Genomic DNA, 25,818 nt, shown 5'->3' with positions numbered 1-25,818 from the left:
TTTTGTAGTGTGAAAAATTCAAAATATAATGCTGAATATGGTAAAATTAAAATAATATTCGAATCTTTTTGTATGGTACTAATCATTGATAAGTTAAATTTGGTGCAGGGCCCATTTAAAAAGTTTTAAACACTTGTAAACTTTAAATACCATGCAGTTTCAATGTAACTTAGTTTTACAGGATATAACAAATCACAATATGTCACTTACAACTTCGAAGGAATAATAACATTCGTTTTAAATTTTAACTACAATGATGATATATTTTTTATTGTGGCGGAATTTAATTGCATGATTGTGTAAAACAAAAATTATGTTAGTAGCGCACTATTTTTCTGGTCTCTCAACACTATATATATTTACATTTTAATTTCAAAAGTTGAATATTTCTTAATCGATGAACTCAATAAAGCAAAAAACCTTGTGAAAGAAACTTGGTTATAAGTTTTAAGAACCAAGAGCTTCACATGAGCCTTCTCCAACCAGCTAGCTTAAGAACCCAAACCTAAGAACATTGGTTGGAGATGCTCTTAGTTAACAATATTTTTGTTATTTATATTATAGTAACAGTAAATAAAATAATTATTCACTAAGGGTAATTAATAACAATTAATTAATTTTAGTTGACGTTAAATTAAATATATGATCGTTTATAAAAAAAATGTAAAATAATTAAATTTAATAGAATAATCACTTTAAAAGAATATATAGTATATAAATTTTAATTTTAATTTTTTTTATACACATTCTATTCAAAAGAAATTTTGATATAATTTGTACGATCCATCTGAAATAAAGATTTAAGAACCTCCTTCTATGTGAAAGGGCCTTCAAGAACACATGGGCGGATCTACATTGAGGCCAGGTGTGGCTTTAGCCACACTGGTTTTTTTATTTTTTTTTTTAGAAAAAATTTATATACCATGGAGTGTAGTGTTGCAAAATAACAAACCCAAATTCTATGTCACTGGAATTGGACCAAAAAGGCTATTACAGCTCAGATCCAATCGTTCTAATGTCTCCAATTTACCAATACTTGTCGGAATTGCTCCATTTAAGTGATTATTTTTCAGCGCGAGAAAACTAAGCTTCCTTAACTTTCCCAGTTCAGTAGGTATACTCCCAGTAAGCTCGTTATAATTAAGTTGCAAAACCGTATCACTTAACAGATTAGAACAATTTTGAGCTATCTAATCTATAAAACAAAGAAAGGAAGAAAGAAGTTCAAGACTGTACTTTTACAACTTGCAAAAAGATGAGACAACCGAATATTCACATGACAAGAAAAAATAGTAATGCATCAAACTAGAGCTTAAAACGATGGTAAATGAAAATAATTATTAATACACGCTGAAAAGGGGAAGAACATGAGAATTTGGGTTTGTTATTAATTATTTTTCACTTTGCTTCTTTTATTATATTTCGTTGTAAGCTTAGTCCTTCTTGGAACCTAGTCCTTATTGGACTGTAAACTCTTATATTTCCATGAGAAACTTTCTCTCATGGTTTTATTTATAATATTTCTCTTTTTTGAAAAAAAATATTTTCAATACATTTTAGTCTATAATTTCTTTTATATTTAGTCACACTGGTATGTAAGGTATGGATCCACCCCTGCAAGAACATCATGATTTATGAAAAGCCTTTTGTCCACAAGAGAATTAGCCTCCGTAATTCCTGAAGGGTTAGAAGATGGAAAAAAAGAGTCTCCAAAACTGTTGCAATATCCTTCTCCTCATCAAAGACATTCTCGCATTCTATGATAATAGTTTCTCGTACTTTATAGTAACATTATGAAAAATATTATAACCTAGCTATTGTGAGGGGAGGGGGGATAACGATTATCACATAATAATTGTTCCATATTAGATAGAGAAAACTTATTTAGTGTTGTCAAAAAATTTGTTGGATAATGATATAGGGCACGAGAATGTATGCACGATGGGAGCACGAGGTTGTTTCTGGCGGTTTTAAACCGCCAGAAATGTGTAACGCGTGTGGTTTTTTCTAGCATAACAAACTAGTAGCAGTTTAAAACCGCCAGAAATGTGTAAACCCTACGATTTTTTCTGGCACCTCAATTTAGTGGCAGTTTAAAACCGCCACTAACTGCTTCTTGTGCACCTTCGTGCCCAAACCTATCGGGCTAAATAGCACTGCTCAAATTTGTTAGCTAAAACGAACTATTTATTGCAACATGCACAAACTAATCTTGATGCACCTTTAGATAACACTTTTTGCTTGTTGCAAATACCCCTTTTGTTAAAAGGAAATTTTTGTGTGTAGTGAGACATATTTAGGATTGAAATACTTTTAATTACACAAGTATAATAAAAGGATTTCCATCCTAAGTGATAATATACCTGTTGTGTTTATTATACTTGTGTAATTTTAAATTTTTTATTATCACTTATTCTTTTGTGCACTATTTAAACATTAATTAAGAGTAAATATAAAATGTTAATTGTATAAACTTTTTCAAAATTATTACATTAATTAAATTAAATACATATTAGTATCATTTTTGTATACACTGAAAAGATAAATTTCATCCTCCAATGATTGATTCCTAGACCTTCCCCTCACCAACTTATTTCAACTCTTGCCACTTCTTTTTTTTTTTTTGGATGGGAAATCGAACTTATATTAATTTGTCCTCGGTAAAACATCCGAAGCAATAAAAGATTGGATACAAGGAGGAGTACACCCTAACTAAAGTTCATCTTGAGATACAAGTGCATGCTTAGCTAAGTAATGAGCAGTATTATTAGCCTCCCTAAATACATGAGAAAAAGAAATTGAAGAAAATAGAGGCACCATGCACTGCAACTCCTAAACAAGCAAATTCAACTCTTACCATTTGAGCTATCATTTTGAACAAACACGTATTTTTTTTCACTAAGTATAATTGTTAAGGGTAATTGTCTGGATAAAGAACGAAGAGGTTACTACTTAATTTGCTACTAAGAGCTAAGTACAAAAAAAGAAAATGAAACATATGAATACATATTTTTCCACATGTGCCACGGCCCACGGGGACCCTTGAAAACGGTAATTTTAGGATAGTTTGGCTATGTGGTTTAAGAAAAAGATTCTTAATTTCCATTTAAATCTGACATGGGGGGACATTCCATTTCAAAATCATTTTTTTTTGAACGTCATTACAAAATAATTAACGTTTATGTAATTTTGAATTCCTTTTTCTATACAAAAGCTACAACCGAGGCATAAAAGCCCGGACCCCGGAGTACTCCCTAAAACGAGGTCCAATTAAACCCGTATGGAGACAGTGAACCATGCAAATTTTTTAAGCACGAATCAAAACTATTCTGTTAGAAAAAACAATAATTAATAGTTACAGTAGATTTTAAAGAGTAGAGTAATAATAAAAGGTAAAGGGAAAGAGAGGGATAGTATACATAGATTTATCCTAGTTCGTCTCAATCCGACCGAGCTATGTCCAGTCTTTGACCCTGTTAGAAGTCCCACATTGGCTAGAGATAGAGCATAGATAGCCTTTATAAGGGTAGTGCAAACCTCAACTCTTGAGCTAGCTTTTGTGGTTGAGTATAGGCCTCCCAATTTCTAATATGGTATCAGAGCCTATCCTAGATCCATTTGTTGTTTGTTGTGGAGACCTCCCATTATTGGGCCACCCGTTGTTGTTGATCCCACGTTCCAGGTTGTTCAGTCCTGGACGTGAGGGGGTGTGTTAGAAGTCCCACATTGGCTAGAGATAGAGCATAGATAGCCTTTATAAGGGTAGTGCAAACCTCAACTCTTGAGCTAGCTTTTGTGGTTGAGTATAGGCCTCCCAATTTCTAATAGACCCCAATCAAGATTTTTCATTCAAATCGAGTCAAATACTATAAACTATTAAGAACTTTTCCTACAAACAAGTATTATTTAAGACTTTTTGTTGAGAATTCAAGTGTGAGTTTGATCTCACATTGATTAAGTATGAGCGAGGAGAAGACTTCATAAGAGATGTGACCTAAAACCTAATGTCTTAAAGTTTTTGGTAAAAATGTAGGGTTAATATCTCTTGTTGTCTTGCTTCAGAGCTCATGGGCTCCCCTGTATCCCCAACACTTCTATTATAAAGTATTATCGATGACTTCTCTTAACCATAATGTTACATTAGGAGTGTGAGTTTATCTCTACTTCATAGTTCTCTTTTAATAGAGATGAAATTAGACAGTAATTTCAGCTCAAAAACTCAGAAGAAGTGCTTATATGAAGTCATTGAGAAAGAACTCTACAAGTTTTACAAGAATGAAAAACTAATGCAGAGGTAGGAAATGGAAGGGTGGGAGTAGGTTGAGGGTGAAGAGGTAGGAAATGGTTTTTGGGTTCGGGGGGTTTGACTTTCCAGGGTTTTGTTGTTTCCAGGTTTGGTGTTCTTATTTTGGGTTTGAGGAATTTAATTTTCTGGAAATGGTAAACAACTTTATGAAAATGAGGATTAGCATGAAGAACATGGTGAAGATGAAGATGAATGACTGAGGATTAGCGAGAACATGTTTCTAGATATGATTTCTTGTAATTTTTTAATTTCAATTATTATTTTATTTTAATTATAAATTAATATGTATCATTTAAAATTTAAATAAAATGACGTGGATAATGTAACGTCAACATTCACCTGTCACTCAGCTCCTTTGTCGGAGCTCCACCTTTAGGCAAGGACCAAAGCCAAACTAGTTGTTATCGTGGGGATCAACCATTCATATATAGCATTGGACTCCTCCACCAATCACCTCACTGTCGCAACCGGGGGTCGCAGCGGGACGGCGCGCTAAAACTTAATCAATGTATCAGAAGAGTCGCCACTAATGTTTTTAGGGAGAACATCAGAGAACCCAAATAATAAAAGAGAACCAAATCTAGATTCGGGAGTCGGTTACGTTTAAGGGAGTGTTAACGCCCTACAACGTCCGTTAAGAAGCGGTTACCTATGGTCAATTATGCAAGATTTCTTAGCTTTCTAAATCATTTAATTTACCCTTAAGAAAATGTCTTGTATTTTATTTTATTTTTTTAAAAAAAAAAGACTATTTACAAGTTGCTAGTGTAATGAAAAGATTATTTTACAAAGAAGAACAAAATTTAGATTTTTGTGTTTGGAGTGCCTGGCGGGGGTCGCAGCGGGACGACGCGCTAAAACTTAATCAATGTATCAGAAGAGTCGCCACTAATGTTTTTAGGGAGAACATCAGAGAACCCAAATAATAAAAGAGAACCAAATCTAGATTCGGGAGTCGGTTACGTTTAAGGGAGTGTTAACGCCCTACAACGTCCGTTAAGAAGCGGTTACCTATGGTCAATTATGCAAGATTTCTTAGCTTTCTAAATCATTTAATTTACCCTTAAGAAAATGTCTTGTATTTTATTTTATTTTTAAAAAAAAAAGACTATTTACAAGTTGCTAGTGTAATGAAAAGATTATTTTACAAAGAAGAACAAAATTTAGATTTTTGTGTTTGGAGTGCCTGGCGGGGGTCGCAGCGGGACGGCGCGCTAAAACTTAATCAATGTATCAGAAGAGTCGTCACTAATGTTTTTAGGGAGAACATCAGAGAACCCAAATAATAAAAGAGAACCAAATCTAGATTCGAGAGTCGGTTACGTTTAAGGGAGTGTTAACGCCCTACAACGTCCGTTAAGAAGCGGTTACCTATGGTCAATTATGCAAGATTTCTTAGCTTTCTAAATCATTTAATTTACCCTTAAGAAAATGTCTTGTATTTTATTTTATTTTTTAAAAAAAAAGACTATTTACAAGTTGCTAGTGTAATGAAAAGATTATTTTACAAAGAAGAACAAAATTTAGATTTTTGTGTTTGGAGTGCCTGGCGGGAGTGACCCCGGGCCTACGTATTCTCTATCAACAGAGAAAATCAAGGCTACGTAGTTCTTGGATAGAAAAACATGAGTTGGTTGTGATATTTTTTAGTTTTCTTTAAAAAGACTAATCTTTTTTTTTGAGAAAAAGCTTATTATTTGTTTTTGATTTCTTTTTTTTATTTATTTTCAAAGAGGTTAGACCTTAGTATTTCATGATAGATTATTTACCAGATTAAAAAAAATATTTGTTTTAGATTTTTTAAGCAAATAATTAATGAGAGAGAAAACTAGTGATAATTGATACCCATATTTGATAATTTAAAGCAATATGGTCCATATGGTACCAAAAAAAACGTAACTGAACCAAACAATAAGGCCCATCAGAAACCCAAAAAAAGCTGAGGTTCATTTCAGAAAAAAAAAGGCATCAGATGTAAAAAAAAATGCTATCAGGAGGCCAACCAAAAAAAAACAACAGCGGGCCAAAACAGAAATAATACGGGCTCAGAACCAAAAAAGAGGAAAAGAAGTAAGATAAACAAGAAAAATAAAAAAAAAACGGGCCAGCAGTCCACAGCACCATCTGATTAGGGTTTTTAATGTTAAGTATTTAAAAGGGAAGAAAAGTTAGATACAAACCCTAGCCGTTTCTAAACTCAGTTTCATTTTTTTATCACTCTCTCTCTCTCAGTTAACGCTTCTGTTTCTTTCTCTCATTCTCTTCTTCCTTTCTTTTTTTTTGAAACCCTAGCCTACGTTGGCCTTCCCTTATGCGCGCATGGCCATGGTGAGGCTCGTGGTGGCTGATGAGGGCCGCCACAACACAACACCAAAGCCGCCGCCTTTCGACGGCGGTTCGGCGACTGAGAAGGGGGGTTAAAACACTCAGATCTGTCAGAGAGGGTTAGTGAAGGTGACCCAAAAACACACCGCCACAACTCCGAGCCACCATCCTCCATCGGTGACTCAGTGAGGGCGTGAAGGACAAAGCCTTCCCCTTTCTTGCACTGCACTGTATTTGGTTACTGTATTTTATTGCCCTTTTTTTTGTTTTGTTTTGTTAGGTCATGTATACTTTAATCTGTCTTCCTGTATCTGTATCTGTTTTTAGTCTAGGTCATGATAGAAATTTATTTTTCATTCTCTGTATGTATCTGAATATTCAGCAAAGGTAGTTTAGGTCTTCATATTACAAAATTTATTTTTCATTCTCTGTATTTGGATATTACCTATGGGTCAGCAAAGTTGAAAGGGAAAATATAGTATGATAAACAACCCAGTACATAAACAACAGAGTATAATAAAGTCTTGGGGAAGAGAAAAAGAATACCTTAGTGAAAGTACAGAGTATAATAAAGTCTTGGGGAAGAGAAAAAGAATACCTTAGTGAAAGTGAAAGCTACAATAAGGCTTTTTGGTTCTGTTATCAGTTGGTTCTCCTATCAGATTACTTTCAGTTTCTTGCTTTTTTTAATGGTCTTTTTCTTCTCAATTCTTTTTTTTTTGTCCCCTGGTAAAGTAAAAAAGTTTCTATTTATAGGGGATGGCTATACTTACTTCAGAAGGATCCGGAACCCACTTGCTCTGCTGATCATCTTTATCCTAGTATTTTTCTTTTCTTTTTGTTTTTATATCAATTTTATCATTTTCTTCTTATGAGCATTTTTTGTTCGAAAATGGGCTAAAGGCCCACTAACCACACACTCTCTGGTTTTACTTGGCAGATCCTCTTTTTTCCTTTCTTATTACCATTTTTGGTCGAAAGTGGGCTAAAGGCCCACTAACCACACACTCTTTTTTGTTAATTGGCAAAGCATTTCTGGTAAAAAAAATATGGGTCAAAGACAAACTAACCAGACATTCTCTTTTTTTTTAATTATTGTTACATGGTTAAGAAATCAAAAATAAATTAACTCACTTGATCACTAATACTATAGAGTTCACTCTAACTTTATATCCTTAATTAAGTTATTAATAATTTTTAAATTCAAACTATTAACCCGGACAAAAAGGGGTATCCACACTCACTAAGCAATGTGAGGCTTCTCCAAGTACTTTCCTTAACCTTCTTCCTCCTTCATTAGCAATGTGAGACTTACATTGCAATCATCCCAAACAATCTCCACCTTGATTGCAAGGGTCATCAGACTTCATCGGCAACTGTCGCTTTCATTGTCTTCACCAACAATCATAATTCTCATTTCCTACGCTGACAATTTTTTTTTTATCATACTCCACCATAAAGAGTACACTCCAGTTGAAACTAAATCATCCCAAGAATTTCACTTTACTTGGAACTAAACCATCCAAGAATTTTTACATCTCAAAACCTTGTTGAAAAATTATGGTGCAACTTCCATATGTTGGCTTTCTCCGGAATTTCTTCAGTCATCGACATAACCACGCCCCTTGCATCAACGTCAACCAATGTCTGTGCGCTATCACCACATAGCTCCATGTCAACCAATGCTCGCGTGTTTTACCACACACCTTGCATCCATGTTGACCATTGTATGTGTGCTACCTGGACAATTTTTCTCTACATGCCCATAACGCTTAATGTAATCATGATTGCATCAGCTCATCCATGACTTGTCATAATCCAAAATTTCAACTGTAAACTGTGCATTTCCTAAGAAAGAGAGGTGAGTCACCACGTACACGCTTAAATACCTAGTCTTTCCTAGTCAGAACATTTCTAAAAACCACCTTCACAATATCACTCTTCTTCAGCACTTTCACAATACCAAACTTCTTTTCTCATGTAGAAGATCAGACCTCACTGTTACCACTATGCATCAGACAACACATAATGCGTTAGCTAGTACACTTAAGTGTATACCATGATTTTTCTATCTATCGATAACTGCATGCATTGCACGGTTGATATGAAGAAGTAAACCATTATCCCGCCAATAGTGAGCCAAGAATGTGATATCCCATCGAACCGGAAGCTCTGATACAACTGGTAGGAAGTAACATAGCTGAAGAAATAAACATGGGCAAGAGCGCAATTAACAATACAAGAATATTACGTGAAAACATTCAAAACTAAAGAAAAATCACGACCGTTGTCAAAACCGACAACTAGAGAATAAACACTATGAAAATTATTACAATACATAGATTTCACTCTCAACCACTCCATGACCCCAACCCACACCTTCCAAATCAAATATTTATATTACATCTTCTCACAATGCTCTAAAACAAGAGCTAGCGTAATAGAAAAATAAAACACAAATATAAGCTTAAAGTGTTTCCTAGTGTTGGTACTTGTTGTGTTTTTGAAACAAGAAGATCTTTACATATAGTATTGGACTCCTCCACCATTCACCAACACTAAGTAATAATGTGGAACTTCGTCAAGTGGCTTTCTTGACCTGCTTTCTCCTTCGTTAAGAATGTGAAACTTACGTTACAATCAACTCTAACCTACATTTTGATCCTTTTATGAGCTTTTGGGTGTGGTTTTGTTGGGTGGTTATGAGGTTTTGTTGCTTTGATATTAGGTTTAGACGTGGCTGATTCCCTTTTTGAGTATAGGTGTGTAGTACTCTTGCCTTTTCCTTCGGAAAACTAAAAACAGAATAATAGTATATTTTTCTTTCTAAAAAATAACAATATTTATTAATTTGTAAGATAGCAAAAAAAATCTCCAAGGTTACGACAGAAAATGACATGTACAATTGCACATGGTACATAAAATACAACTGTTTGATGAGGAGATTAATTATTAGCTAGCTGTGTTAATTGGCTGTCGCCCGAAAAATATTAGTAAATCTCCCTAACACAGCACAGGACGAGTCACAATATCGAATGGAGAATGAATAATATAGTTTGCATTCAAAAGGAACAATTTTGCAGAGGTTATTTTTCCCCGAAAAATAAAATAGTATGTTCACATTTGTGTTTTACCTTCACCTTATATAGATAGAATGAGTAATATGATATGTAATATAGTAGGAGAAGAAATGAGAGACAGAAAGAAAAATGGGGGTAAAAATGGGATAGAAGAAATTTAAGTTTGAAGTATAACTATAATTTTTTCCCTAATTATCTTCCATGCACCATGGATAATTCCATTTCAATAGTTGTTTGACTGGATCTATTTCAATATAGTATATAACTAAACCTTTTAGAATATATGCCATAGTGATAGGGAGATGCATCAGCCCGCACAGGTTAAAGGCAAAATATCTTTTTTTTTGTTTTTTGCTAATGTGGAGGGCTTAGAGCCCAGGAAAAGAAACTACAACAACATAGAGGTGGAAACACCTCTTACATCATTCCTAAGATAAGGAAGAAGCCATTGGGGAACATCCTCAGAATTAAAAACAAAATCTAACAAATTGTGCCCAGCTTTTGCTAGCTTATCTGCACAGCCATTCGCTTCACGGGGGATCAAGTGGAAAGTCACCCTGTTGAAACTAGTAGTCAGACTGTGAATCTTCTGGATCAATCTGGAGCAATGGTGATCTCTTGGACATGGACTAAGAATCAATTCCAAGGCTACCTTTGAGTACATTTCCACCATTAACTCCCTAGGCTCAAGGTCCTGAATCAATTCAAGCCCTTTAACTATCCCCTGCAGTTCAGCTCTAAGAGGGTTACTTTGAGCACTACAACAAGCAAAACCCCTAACAAGTTTACTATCCCAATCTCGAATCAGACCACCACAAGCTGCTTTGGCATTATGGGGAAAAAAGGAGCCATCAGAGTTCAATTTCCAGATGCCCCTCACTGGTTTGGACCAGCTGATTAAGGTTTGGTTTAAGTGGAGGCTTGAGATGTCTTTCGGAAGGGGGTTGTTTCGGGTCACCTCTGCAGCATAATTCGCAATCACAATTGAGAGATTCTGGGGAGAAGTAATATGATTGTTAAAAGTGAGGTCGCAACGATCTTTCCATATATACCAAAGGATTATCCCAAAAAGAATATTATTCCACATATGGCCTTCTTTGTGCTTCCTCTTATTCTTCAGGTTTGACACAAGCCAATTAGTTAGACCTTGTTTGTAGAAGATCGCCCAGTCTCTGTGACTAAGGAAATAATTCCAAATCTATTGGATCATGGGACAGTCACGCATAGCATGCATTACTGATTCCTCATAGTGGAGGCACCTGGGGCAAAGGGCAGAAGTAGTTATACCTCTCTTTACTCTTTCCTGATTAGTCATTAGCCTTTCATGGGCTAATTTCCAAAGATGACATTGAACTTTAGGAGGACCCTTGAATTTCCACACCAAGTCAAAGACAGGGAGAGGGGGATTAGGAAGAGAGGGGGGGCGAGTGACCAAGGATAAGGGGATATACAATGTTAAGTTTAAACTTCCCATCATCTGAGAGATTCCAGTAAAGACTATCATCCCCATCATCTGGTTCAGAAGGAGCAATTAAAGCTATTTTGTCACAGATTTCCTGGGGCAGCAACTGCTTAATGAGATGCCAATTCCACTCTCCATCTACTGAAAAGTGAGCAACAGGAAGGTGAATATTCCACAAAGGGGCTTCTGGGGAGAGAAATTCAGAAAGCTTACTATGAGAAGGAATCCATTGATCCCCCCAAAACGTTGCTGAATTCCCATTGCCAACATCCCACGACATTCCCAGCTCTGCAAGAGGCCATTCTTTACAAATGCTTTTCCACGTTGGGGAGCTAGAAGGTTTAGCTTGAGGGTTAGCCTTGACATAAGGACTGAAGTTGTATTTTGCTCTAAAAACCTTAGTCCAGAGGCATTTATCATCTTTAGCCATCATCCAAGCTAGCTTAATCATATAAGCTCTGTTTATGACTTGGAGGGTTTTAAAGCCCAAACCTCCCTATTCCTTAGGAGAGCAGATAGTGTCCCAACTAATGAGGTGGCACTTCCTTCTATCTGTAGTGGAGCCCCATATAAAATTTCTGCAAAGAGCTTCAATCTCCTTGCAAACACCCTGAGGGATAGGGGTAGTTTGCATAACATAAGCCGGAAGACTCCAAAGGCAGGATTGAGTAAGAGAGATCCTCCCAGCTAGAGATAAAGTTTTGCTTTTCCAGCTAGAGAGACGTTTTCTCACTTTGTCCACAATGAAACAGAAATTCTCCTTAGAGATACGGGAATGGAGAAGAGGGACACCGAGATACATACCCAAATTTAAAGTTCTCTCAATACCCAGTTCAGTAGATAATTGAGAGGCCAGGTTTTCCTTCGTGTTGTGGGAAAAGAAAACTCTGGATTTGGGAAGGCTGAGTTTTTGCCCCGAAGTTGAGCAAAAGGTTCCTAGAATTTCATGAATTAACTGGGCTTGATCCAGTGATGTCTCCGAGAGCAGAATCACGTCGTCAGCGAACAAGAGATGAGAGATTGAGAGCTTAGGCCTCCCCAACTGAAAAGGTTTCCACCTACCATCATTGCAAGCATCAGTGATCAAGTGGGAAAGCCTCTCAATGCATAACACAAAAAGGTAGGGAGAGATGGGATCTCCCTGCCTGATACCTCTTGAGGGATTAAAAGCTTCCAGATATTCACCTCTCCAAGCAATAGCCATAGAAGAGGTAGAGACACATTTCCCAATCAAGGTGATAAACAGTTGGTCAAAACCAAAGAAATTCAGAGTTTCAGATATGAACGACCAGTGTAGTCGATCATAAGCTTTTTCTAGGTCTAGCTTGATGGCCATATAACCCTTCTTACCTTTCAAAGACTTGAGGGAGTGAATTATCTCCTGGAAAGTAATAATGTTGTCAACTGTAGATCTTCCTCTAATGAAGCTAGCCTGGTTGGGAGAAATCAGGTTTGGAAGCACTTCTCTAAGCCTGGAAGCAAGGATTTTAGTAACCTTATAGCTCGTATTGCAGAGTGAAATTGGTCTGAATTGAGTGACTCGCTCTGGGCTTCTGATTTTAGGAATTAGAGCTACCACTATACTGTTCACTTCTGCAATTGACTCAGGTTGGAGGAAAACTTGTCTCACAAACTGGTACAATGAATCCTTAATCGTTTCCCAGTTCTTCTTAAAGAAGATAGGATGAAAGCCGTCAGGACCAGGTGATTTGAGGTTGCCCATGCTGAAAAGAGCACCTCTTATCTCCTCCAGATTTGGAAGTTCTACCAAGCTATTCCTTTCAGAGTTGTTAAGAGAAGGGAAAGAGGTAGTAGTCTGCAGGGAAGAGTCAACAATGAAATCTGCAGTATATAATTTCTTGAAGTACTTTACCAGAATGTCTTGGATGTCCTTCTTCTCATAATCCCACTCATCATTGTCATTTAGGAGGGCCTCCACTCTGTTCTTTTGCTGCCTAGAGATGGTACTGAGATGAAAAAATTTGGTGTTTTTATCACCAAGCTTTAGCCAAGATGTTTTTGCTTGTTGAGCCCAGTAGATTTCTTCTTTCCTCAGAATATCATCATATTCTCTCCAAAGACCCTTTCTGAGCTTAAGTAAGTAAGGGTTTGGTGAGAGAGCTAACTTTCTTTCTATGCCTTCAAGTCTTGCAAGAAGCCTCTTCTTACAATTGAAGATATTTCCAAAGACATTTTGGTTCTAATGTTTCAAGTTATCAGAGCATCTTTCCACATTTTGAGTTAAGGTCTCTGAATTTCTCCAAGAGTTTACAATCTGGTTGCTAAAATCAGGGTGATTCAGCCACGCAGCAAGAAATTTAAAAGGTTTCGGAGATCGAAAATCAGGGCACATTCTTGTCCATAGACCACAGTGGTCTGAAAAAGGGAGAGGAATATTTGTAACTGAAGCTTCAGGGAACATATTTCTCCACTGTTGGTTTGCTACTAACCTATCAAGACGTTCCCACAGGTTCCCTCTCTGCCAAGTAAAAGGGGTCCCTTTTGCTCCTATGTCTTCCAGCACACAAAGGTCTAAGCAGTTTTGAAATTTCTGAGGATTAGATCTATTTATTGGGGCTCCACCAACTTTTTCAGATTCCAGGAGAATTGAGTTAAAGTCTCCTGCCACACTCCACGCTCCCTGGAATAAGGACTGAGTATCAGTTAATTCTTCCCACTGGTTTTGCCTTAATCTCTCCTGAGGGTTTGCATAGACAACTGTGAGGTACCAACCCCCATTGATATTTGGATTGATATGGAGATGGATACACTGGCTTTTGACTGCTATCACTGAAATAGATACAACAACTTTATTCCAGCAGCACCAAATTCCTCCAGAGAATCCAATTGGATCCAATCTGACTTGCCCATCAAAGTTGAGCTTAGATAACACTAGGTCAGCTCTACTACCACTGATTCTAGATTCCAAGATAGCTACAAAATCAAGTATGTATATCCTTTTACAGTCATTAATGAAGCTGGAGAAGTTTCTCTTTCCAGCTCCTCTGCAATTCCAGATTAAACTATCCATAAAAAAGATTATAGAAAAGTACCCATCATCCTTAGGATGAGGGATTTGTGGCATTCACCAACATCTGTGCATCCTTAGTTGATGCCTCATACCTCTCATGAAGTTGCAGAAGTTCCTTGAAGCCCTTCTTTTGAAGCAGGGACTGAATTAGCTTTAAGTCCTCTTCAGAGGTATCAAGTAATTGTAACGGAGATTCCTTTTCATCATATACAGCTTCCTGGAATTTCTCTCCCAGGTATGCTTGACCTTTAGAAATGGATTGGGACGAGCTATTCTCTCCAGAGGAAAGTATCTTTTTTATGGAGATATTTTGCTGTCCCTTGGGGGCAAGAGAGGGTTGTTCTTGTGGAGGGGGAGGAATGTTCTCCTTGTTGTGTTTGCCACTAGGTTTCTTCTTCTGGAAGGTTGAAGGCTTAGAGGCTTGCCCCTTGTGCGCATGTTTTACTGGTTTCATAGTGTTACTCTGCTGTTTGAAATTTCTTGTGGCTTGGTTCTCAGGACCTTGGATCAAATCCTCCTCTTGAGGATTGGCAATAGTATCTGGGTCTTCATCTAGAGCTCCAAATCTCGAACTTCTGGTCATTTCCTCACGTCCCTGGTTCCCAGTTTTGGTAGGTTTACGCTTGGATAACTTCTTTGCCAACATCCAGGGGCCAAAACAGGTTTGGTTCTCAGAGACTGGGCTCTCATCATTCACAATCCCTGACTTAGGGGTAGCTTGAATATCCTCTTGAACCATTGGAGTTGGTTCGGTCACTTTGGGTTCCATGTGGGTGGTTCGTGCTGCAATGGCTTCGGGGCAGTGTTCCTTCTTATGTCCATACCTTCCACATTCAAAACAAATAGAGTGGAGTCCTTCATATTCCAATCTGCATTCTGTTCCAAGGACTGTGACAGTGGGAGATAGCTTTTGGCTTAAATCAATTTCTACACAAATTCTTGCAAAATATCTTCACCTTCAATGTTTGTTTTTTCACATATTATTCATGCCTTTTAAATTTTTCATAGAATAAGGCAAGATAATGATATCACACTTCCCAAAAATTAATGATTGGATCACAACGTTTTCTCTAACAACACACAGTTTGGTTTACTAGAGAAAAAAATGAACAGAAGCAAAATTTGAAAAATATAGTAGATTTTATAAGTATTATAGAAAAAGAAGATTAGAGATGATGAGATAAAGTATTTTTTTTTAAATGTCATGTTTATCCTAAATATGAAATACTTTTTTGGTATTGACAATGTAACAATGTAATTCTATGACTGACAGATGGAATTAATTATTTCGAGACTCATCAGAGATTATTTTAAGTGAGTTTAATATACCCAGTGACAAATCAGTGTTAATAAACTTGACTCAATGATTGACTCGATCACGACATTGGTCAATGGATCACTTATCTGACCAATGGATCATTCATTGGATCGATTGACTAGGTTTACACTCTTGATGTCAAATTGTTCGTTTCATAAGTGCACCACCAGAGGTCGAATAATGTGAAACTTCTGCGCTGAACGCTAAATTTCCTTTAACTCCAACAATGATTGATTCCATTGGTAGGCACTTGGAACATTAGAAATTTGACATAGTTTGTCCCACTTTACTTATTCCTTTGTCACATTATTTGTAAGAAGGATGGTTCAAAAAGAAGAGGTACTAAATGCACATATTCTCCAAGAACTAGAATCGTGATCGAATAGTTTTATCTATTGTTCCAAATCGTGTCTGCAAAGATGTATCTTTGTCTTTGTCATTATGAATCTTGATAAATTCCAATACTAAGTGGGTCAGTTCATCTTGATGATGAGAATATTCATGATCAGCTCCTTCTATGATGCGCAGTTCATGATTAGATATGAACTTATCAAACTCCAAAGCATCTTCTGCTGGTACAGTTTGATCCATGGATCCATGAATTGTTAACACTCTGTATCAACATTATAAGTGATGAGCAAAGGTAACAGTAAAACATGAAGAAGCAATTGATTACGCAAAATTTTCAACGATAAAGATGGAAGTTATAAGATGTAACAACAGAACTTACCTGCAATTTTGAGGAATTGATATGCAAGCAAGATGTGTTATAGTAGTTAGGCGATCCATCAAACTTTCTTCAGTAACGCGATACATGATCTCCCCTACCGAAAGAAAAGGGATATATAATTCAGAGTTGTTGAACCTGAAGTAAATTTACAACAAGCAAGGGGAACCAAAGGCACTGTTTTCAGTAGCATTTTTGCAGCCACTGTTATTTAAAATCAACAGGAAACTGGCAAGGTTGATGTCAACAATGGAACAGAAAGCAACATATTGATGAAGGGATTTCACCATTTAATGGTAAGACTAGAAATTATTAGAACTGAGAGAGAAGTCACACATCTAAAATACCTCACCTTTAACTTCAACATTAACACAAAAAATTCATGGAAACAAAAAACAAGGAGGCTAAGAAAAAACAACCAAGACATGTTGATCTTAAAATCACAAATGATAGATGAACAGAGCTCAAACATTATTTGCATTTCATAGCTCACCTCTTTTATTTTTAACATCTATAAATCCATCTTGTTTGATCCTTTGAACAAAATTTTTACCCAAGCGACTTTCCATGCCTCCCGCTAGATTAAACCGACCAGATATATTGACAACCGTCTGAATATCCTTATATTTTGAGGCATATAAGAGCACCACATTACCCCCTGCAGAAACCATGATAGTGAGTGTTACCTACACAAGGAATTGAGGGTTGTGAGAGACTTATATATGAGGGAAGATTCTAATGAAGACATTCATGATTCATAGACAACTTCAGATTCAGTTTAGCTTTCAAAGAGTTCGAAGAATGCACAATCATATCTTCAGTTCGACCTTTTTTTATAATCAACATTCTCTAATATTTCTGAAACATTTTCACCAATACATTTCCGAATCATCTCTTGGAAAATTTTCCATCACATTTACCCATAGATATAAGGTACATTTAACTCTGTTAATTATATTTCTTTTATAACTTTTTCCTTATAACATTTAACATACAAGATTCTCTATCTACACTACGTTTATTGTTTACTACTAAAAGCAGATCATATCATCACCCCACCCCACAGCACCATCGCATGCTTACAGCAAAGAAACGCAACACAAATAAAGATTTAAATCTTTCTCTCCATACAGTTCCACAGATATTCTCAGCAAAGTTCCATACGACGTAAAGTCCTACCACTATTATTCACCCATGCACTGAAAATAAAATCTTTTAGAGGATATTGATAACCTTAACCACTGAGAAACTGAATCTATTTTTAGCAAAATCTGTCACATAACTGCAGGAGAGAAAATACTTTCAATCTGCCACTGAGGCATTGCTTATAGGTAGTCTGTTCAGTGCACAACTAACTTCAATTTCATGTAATAAGCAGAATGGTAATCTGATCTGACCTTTACTGTGACCAACAATGGCCGTAGTTACATATTTCTCCTCACGGAAGTGTTGAACTACAGCTCGCAGGTCCTCAACTTCTCTGTAATAGTTACCATACTGAAATGAACCTTCACTTTCCCTAGAAGACAATAATGTGAGCTTTAGCGAACAAATCAATATTTACTACTAAATTAATTTTTTTTTCAATATTAGACAAACAGGCACACCCTTAGATTACATCCAAGGTAGAATTCCTTTTACATTCACTTCTATAAAAGACATGCTACTTAGTTTTGAAAGTGGTTTCATTAGTTTCAGTCCCATTTTCTTTGAGAAAAGTTTAAGACATGAATGGAAGACAATATATTTTTTTATGCATAATAAGACATAAAACAAAATATGATATTATGATAGCAATTTGATAAATATGCTACTATTTGATATAATTGGTTGTAGCAGTTCACTCATGTATCTAATGAGATTTCTTTGGCACAGTAACTGGCTTAGGCTAAGGTTAGGAATTAAGCGCCCGACAGATATCTTTCGCGGGACTGCGCAGCATTACTTCGTTGAAGTTTTCTTTTGTTCTTTGTTGTTTCTGCTTGTTAGAAATGTAATAAGTCGGTCCGGAACCTTCACCAAACTGCTTCAACTTTAAGGATAGTTCGTCAATTAAGAACCCTCAACCTCCAAATTCATTAGTAAATTTCTACTCTAAAAAATCTAAACATTTCCAAGATTCATATCATATTTGTACATATATTCAAAAGTTAAAAAATCTCAATAAATGACCATTCTCGGAGTTCATGCCGCCGCAAGATATGAAAGAAGAATAATTTAATAGAAAAGACATATCATCTACAACCAAATTAAACTAGCAAGAAAAGAATGTACACATTCAATCCCTGAAAAAATCAGTAACTTATAAGCTAATGTTGATTTTCCACTGCCGAGGAACTTACCCATTTCCAGCAAAGTCGAAGCGGAAAGCACTGATTCCATCTTTCTCCAGAGCAGCAGCAAGGTTCACCATTGGGATCTTTTCCTAGAGATAAAATCACACAACAAAACCCTTCAGTTCAATGCAACCAGTTTCAACTTCAACAGATAAAATCATACAATGAAGGAAAATTACAATCCATGATTAAATGATTCTAAAACTATAGGGATTTCAAAAATTAATTAGCAATATTTACAAAACAAAAATGAGAAGAGCAACAACAACAACAACAACCTTGGAAGATTGGAAACCGTGGCACACGACAACAAGTGCAGTTGAAGCTGCATCATGTAAGATTCCGACAAGGTTTTCTCCATGGTGGTTTCGCACTGTGATCCTCCTTTGTGAACGAGAATCGCTCATATCAACCAGAGTTGGTTCGATAACGTGAAATTCCGATACGAATCAAACAGCAATAGCAAAATCTCGTGTCGTAACGCGTGATGATTTTCGATCAAAGGAATTGTCATGCTTTTGCATTTTTTAAAATTAATTTTAACTGAACAATTAATTTGGTGGACCTCTCATATATCTATCTCAACCATTATTTTAAAATTCGGTTCGATCATTAACTCGGCATAGGTACTCAGTCAATAAGTTATTGGTCGGACCAATAAATTAATGACGGACCGCTTGGTTCGATGTATATTAAAATATTTTATCTGTTGAAATATTTGACCCCATAGTAATATTACAGTCAAAATTCACCAAATCACGCGTATATTATTGTAATGATAAGGAAAATATTTAATTTCCATCTGAACAATAAATTGATGTATAAATCACATTACAAGCGACGATGCGTCCTTTTCGACCGTTTTCAAACGTAACTGAATTTTTTAGCAACGCTAAGAATGAAACGCGCGTGAAATTAACTTTGACTTTTATGATCAAATTATTACTTCAATTGGATTAAATCCATCCCCCTAATCATACATAAAGATCATGCCATTAAGGAGCAAGACACAAAATCAGGAAATTAACTAAGTTAATTCCCCTCTATTAATCATGGGTCATACATTTAGCATCCAACATTAGTGTCGGCAACGACACCAACCTTAGCTTTGTTGATTAGCATCGATCAAACCGACACAATGCCAAGGTAAGAAGGGAAAAAATACTCTTTTGTTTACGCCGATGCTAATTTACGTCGACTAAGTAACATTTAACTCTACCACTAGACACAAGCTTTACTTTTATCGTTAACCTTAGCATTGGCTTTAGCCGACGCTAAGGCCCACATGTGTACGACTGGTTTCATGGACGAGAACTCAACGTTGGGTAGATTTCTCTGACAAAGCTTCATTATAAGCTTCTCTCTCTTCAACATTATCCAAAACTTCAATTTCAACATTCCTCTCACCCTTTTTCCGCCGCGCCGATTCCTTGCTTCACCCCTCCTCTCCAACCACCCTCCGGCACCCCTTCCCCTTCACCCTCCTCCGCTGCCCCTTCCCCCTTACCTTCCTCTACAGCCCTTCACACCTAACCCTTTTCGTAGCCCTTCCTCAAACCCTTCATCTGACGTCCCTTAACCCTCACCATCCTCTGCAGCCACTCACCTGACTCACACTTTCGTTCGCCGCCCCTCACCCTCTTCCGATTCTATGAGTCGTCGCCCTCTCTCTTCCTCTATCATTGCCACTCTCATCCTCTCCTTTGGCTCTTCCCTCATCCTTTTCCCCCTCACCTTGTCTCCCTCAGCCACCGGATCTATCTTACTCCACCTCCGCCTCCCGATCTCACTACCGCACTGTCGCTCCACTACCGTTCTGCCACGAGCTACCCTACTGGGTTTTTATCGGGAGCCACCATCCCACTTCCGCTCCCCAGCGTGTAACCCCACAATCGCTTGATCGTCGTTTTTTTTTCCGTGTTGTGCCTAGTATCTCCTCGGCTCATATTCTGATCTCCAAACTCGTTTAACTTGGGAGCCTCAACAGTTTCTGCTCATCTTACATAAAAAAAGTTGTCCAAATGGTACCGAACCTACCAAATTAAGGTTGGTCGAGAGAGAAAAAAATTATTAAAAAAAGGTTCTTTAACTTTTAAAAATGGTTTTAAGATGAAGAGAGATGATGTCCACCTTCCAGTTCTACCAATAAAATTGTGTCATATTGGTATGAGCATGAGATAAATACATGCATGAAAATGATTGCAGTCCGTGTTTTTATATGGTAGTGAATCTGATAAGGAGTGTTTGAATATTGTTTCGATGTTTGAAATGAAAAATTGAAAAGTAGACTTTTATGACCGGTAGTTTCTGGTAGCCAATTATGGCACCTTAAAGGCCAAAGTTGAAGATAATGAATCCATTTTGATCAACACGACTTCTGATACCGAGGTTGTACTCCATCTTATTGCCACGTCAAAATGCAGATCTTTACTCTTGAGGGCCATTGATGCCTGCCATAAGCTTCAAGGATCCTACTCTTTGATGGCAGTCGCCGAATGAAAGTTGTTTTTGTCTATTGTGATTTTGTCATATTTCACCGACATGCATTTAATTTACAAACCCGATTAGCCTTGCCATTGTGCATGGTCATGATTTTGCTTGCCATATGATAAAGAACCCAAAGGATCAAGCCCAGACATATGAGAAAACGCTCTCAGACTCAGAAAATCCCTTGTCATTTCATCATCACCGGCACCACCTGAAGAAACCTTGTCACTTTTACTAAACTGGGGTTGTGTTGATTTGGAAACAAGTTCATATTCGAAGTTACCATCATCAGCATCTCTTGTTGGGTTAAACATTCCCCTCATAAACATCTCTTGAGTAGATTCTGCTGGTTTCGAACCGAGGACCTGTTGATGGGAAACCCTCATAAACATATCCCTCTCATAGGTTTGAGGCACAGTACCACCCATCATATCATGGTAAAGACAAGATGCTTGATCAGCTTCAAAGTAGCCAGAGGTGATTGCAGCTTTATTCCCATAAGAAGCCAAGCCATGAGTAAAATAACCACCAGTTCCTATTTCATCACGTGAAGGCATAACTATTCCAGAAACAGCTGAAGATGAAGCCATAACCATTTCAGGCACGTGAACCTGCTGCTGCATCATCATGTGGGGTCTAAGCATGAATGGTGATGGTGATGGTGTTGTTGTTTTGCTCACTGTTACACCTATTTGTGATGCCTTTTGCAGGAAATCAGTGGCTGACATGTGAGGATAATTCGAACTAGTGGAGTTGTTGAGATGATGAGGAAGCAAGGTTGTACTAGGGTTAGGGTTTTCATGGTGGATAACAAAAGACTGGTCCAAATGGGTTTGGAGTAATGGTGGTGGTGGAACTGATGTAGAGCAAGCCAACCATGAGGGAATTTCTGGTCTTAGATTGAAGTCTTGCTCTCTTTTCACTGGTGGTGCTTGAAGGCCATTGCTACTGTGCATGTGGCTGAGAATTTGAGTGTGAGAGGAGAGTAGAGGGTTCAGTGCTGTGATTGCACTAGTGCTGTCATGTGCTAAAGCATCACAGAAGGCTCTGTGAGTGATAAAACTGTCCCTCCTGCAACCACAAGAAACAAACAGTAAAAAAGACAAAATGGATAGGTAACCTGATTATCCAATATTAGACCCTTGAGAAAGGAAGAGAATAGAGAGCGGTAGTTGATATGATATATAATAAATGTGATAAAAATATTGATATATGGAGAAAAATTAGTCATATATGTTAAACGTCTACACTATTTGTATTTCTAATTATGATTAATACAAAATGGATAATAATACTTGAAGCACTTTTCACCGTGGAAATTGTTGGGGCAGATCCCACTCAATGAGTGTATAGTTTAGAGTGAGAAATTATAAAAAAAATAGAGAAAAATAATAAAGATGCTGTGATATAATAAAAAGTGATAGACAGAGAAAAAAAATGAGGAATGTATATATATCAATTTATATACAGTTTGTTTTGAAATCTAATATTACCTAATTAATGAATAGATTTGGTGTAAGAACTAGGAAGATGAATGTATTTTGTCTGGGAAGAAGTGATTCAATTCTAAAAGATTTTACATGCTTTTTAAGCTTAATTATTTTGAAAGTTTTTCTCACTATTCCTTATGAACAAGTGTGTATACTTACAAATTTTTATATATATGATACTTTAAGCTTATTTTAACCCATTTTTTTCTAATGAAGTTATGAATAAACATTACTGATATGAAGATTTAATTATGCTGTGTAACCAAAATTAAAACTATTGAGATTAATTGTTACCTGGAGAAGAGGGTTCCACAGTCACATCTATACTCTCTGGTGCCACAAACTTTGGAGTGGGCTTTCCAATCTGATTGAACTGCATAACGCTTGGAACACTTCTCACACTTCCATTTCTTCTCCCCATGCTTCCTGAAAAAGTGCTTCTTGATTCCAGTTAAGTCTCCAAGGGCCCTTGATGGGTCATGGTGAACGCATGTTGGCTCTGGGCACACATACACTTTCCTTCTTATTGGTTCATTGCCATTTCTTTTCTTCAGCTTCCATGGCAAATTATGCCCTCTTCTATGAAGCTGCAGATTCTGATCTCTTCTAAACCCTTTGTTGCAAATCTCACAAATGAACCTGTTCGTTGCCATGAGTGTCTGGGGACTCAAGGCCATCACTTCAGCCTCAGGATCTGAAAGGAACAACAGTTGGAAAAAAAAATAATAAAACAACATTATTCATTTATAAAACAATTAATATGCATGTTTGGAAATCTTGCTCCAGTTGATTCTAAAAGAAAAACCAATTCTATGAATAGCTTTTGAGTTCTAAATTAATTTTGATGAACGAAAAATTGATCTAAACATGCTAATGATTGAGTAATTATAAGAAACAAATGTTAATTTTTGCACCAAACAAACCCTTTACGTTCATGTTTGAAAACTCGTTAGGAAACCGCGGTAGAACCAAAATCTTGGCTTGATAGAAACAATTTCACTTAACTTTTGCTTCTGTCCACGATAGTTTTTAGCTTTACGGTGGTTTAATTATTTTTCGAATGAGTTTCCAAATATGGACTATATTATACCATCAATTAAAGAAAATAAAATAGAGTATTGGTCTGATTGATTACCTGGGTGGCCTGGAAGGCTTCTCTTCCTCTTGGGTTGTGGTTCTTGATTTGTAGCATTGGAGGAGTAGAGCTGAGGATAGAGAGAACCGTTTTCATTCCTGATTTCTGAAGAAGCACTTACTTCACTTGATGCTGATGTCAAATTGGACATATTTTCATCCACCACCATACCTCTCTTCATCTTTTATGTCTCAAAATTCGGTTTGAAGGAGAAAATGATTATGAAAAAAATTACTAGCTAGTAGTAGCTTTTATAAAAAGGAAGTGAAAAAGATTAAAAGTGGATCTGAACTAGATGAGAAAGCAAACTAAGGATCTGATCTATATTCTTCAACCTTTCAGATTCTAGATAACACCAGATGGAGAAAAAGAAGAGAAAAAACTGAGAAAGGTGAGGATGGATCCCGAGATGGATATTATCTTCAAATCTATTCACAACCAAATCTAGAAAGCTAGCTAGCAACACTAGGTCTTAAACAGTCACCTCTTTCTTGTAACTAGCTAACATCCAAGTGTGCTTCAAGAGGCTGTAGAAATTTCAGTTGACTGTACTGTGTGTATGAAGGGGCTGGGGAGATACAGAAGAGCATAGAATAATGTGGATGAGGAAATGATGCTTTTGAAGCTCCCACCTACAAGACCAAAACACAAGCCAAAACAGGCTTGTTCTAGTGCACTTTCGGTCTTTTCCTTATTTTTTCTTTTCTATATCATAAATTATAAAACATTCAAACAATACTAATAGTTCAATTATTTGATTGCCGTCTACATCAGGGAATGCCAAGAATCCTTACTCTCTAAACCTTCTTATTATAAGAGAATTTTAATACATTCACATTTACAATTACTTTATATTACACATATCATTTTAACTCACTTATTTCTTCTATATCTCTACTTTTTTTTCTCTACCGCATCATAAGAATATCTCATTTCTCTCTTCTCATCATACATCTAAAGTTGCAGCTGCATAAATAAGTATTGACAAAATATTTTTCTTTATAAAATTTTCGTTTTCAATAATTGCATTATATTACAGTGTGATGATTTTCTACCCATGTGTCTCGACTTTAAACATTATTAGTTGTATATATAAATATAGCTAAATAGTTAATCTGTGACAATGATTGGTTTGTCAAGACAACATTCTCCTCCCTTAAAAGTAGAGATAAAGTAAGAATATATGGTCCATGACCATGAGAGATGATGAGTGGGTGATTATGAACTTTTAACATCGCGGGTAAAAGAAATAAAAACTAAAAAGCAAAACTGCTTTCCTTTCTCGCTCTGCAGTCTCACAGACACTGCCACGCATAGTTCGTAATCACAGATTGGAATCAGCGATGGCAGACAAAGCTCATATGCCCAACAGTTGTCCATTATTCAATAACATTTAGAATAGTTCATTACAAAAACATTAGTTTTATTATCAATAAGGAATAAGCAAGTAGCTAGATAGAACGAGAGTAAGAGATGCAAGAGATAGAAAAATACTCACATAAGATACCCTGCCTGCCAGAGTGAAGTTGTTGGTTCACAAATGAATCCAACAGGCAAATTTGGACTTGATTAGATTCTGGGGTGTGGGGGCATTTTTATTTGATGGATTGATAGTTATCCCAAGTGTAATACCCCAATTTTCAGATGTTATAATAATGACTCAAAAGTGAATTAAACATGTTGCTTATCTTGCCAAAACATATAGATCTAGGTTTTTTAATTTCCTTTCTTTTCTAAAAATATGATCTTGACTTCATGCATTACATATACCCCCATACCTCCAAATATAATCTATTACAATCAACAACATATACGAGCCATATACAAACACAGGCTTTTGTACCATAGTAGTATAGTTTTTTTTGAAAATTACAGCTTTGGGGTACTTTTTTATTTATTTACCAATCTAGTATAAATCGCCATTGTCAGTGGCGATTCTATTTATTTTTTTAAAGAATCGCCAATAGCATTGGCGTTTTCATTTTTTTTTTCGTTTTTTATATAAATCGCCAACCATGTTGGCGTTTTCTTATTTTTTATTTTTTTATTTTTGTTTTTTCTGACAATCGCCAACATAGTTGGCGTTTATTACCTTTTTTATTTTTTTTTAAATCGCCCACA

General features: G+C 36.4%; 2 protein-coding genes across 2 annotated transcripts; both read right to left on the bottom strand.

The window, feature by feature from the left end:
• Nucleotides 1–15,509: 15,509 nt before the first annotated feature.
• Nucleotides 15,510–19,122, bottom strand: LOC130718077 (putative uncharacterized protein YDL057W). The gene is made up of 6 exons (XM_057568535.1): nucleotides 18,864–19,122; nucleotides 18,592–18,674; nucleotides 17,647–17,768; nucleotides 16,743–16,907; nucleotides 16,253–16,346; nucleotides 15,510–16,135 (listed from the first exon to the last, which is right to left on the bottom strand). Exons 1-6 carry the CDS (start codon nucleotides 18,990–18,992, stop codon nucleotides 15,889–15,891), a joined length of 840 nt encoding a protein of 279 aa, XP_057424518.1. The 5' UTR covers nucleotides 18,993–19,122; the 3' UTR covers nucleotides 15,510–15,888.
• A 1,688-nt stretch (nucleotides 19,123–20,810) lies between these two features.
• LOC130718076 (protein indeterminate-domain 7-like) lies at nucleotides 20,811–24,406 on the bottom strand. Its single transcript, XM_057568534.1, has 3 exons — nucleotides 23,698–24,406; nucleotides 22,857–23,256; nucleotides 20,811–22,143 (listed from the first exon to the last, which is right to left on the bottom strand). Exons 1-3 carry the CDS (start codon nucleotides 23,876–23,878, stop codon nucleotides 21,150–21,152), a joined length of 1,575 nt encoding a protein of 524 aa, XP_057424517.1. The 5' UTR covers nucleotides 23,879–24,406; the 3' UTR covers nucleotides 20,811–21,149.
• Between the last annotated feature and the right edge of the window lie 1,412 nt (nucleotides 24,407–25,818).

This window comes from Lotus japonicus, chromosome 5 (genome assembly GCF_012489685.1).
Source record: "Lotus japonicus ecotype B-129 chromosome 5, LjGifu_v1.2".
Classification (NCBI taxonomy): domain Eukaryota; kingdom Viridiplantae; phylum Streptophyta; class Magnoliopsida; order Fabales; family Fabaceae; genus Lotus; species Lotus japonicus.
Note: the sequence above shows the minus strand (reverse complement) of the source record. Positions and strands in the feature narration are given on the sequence as shown.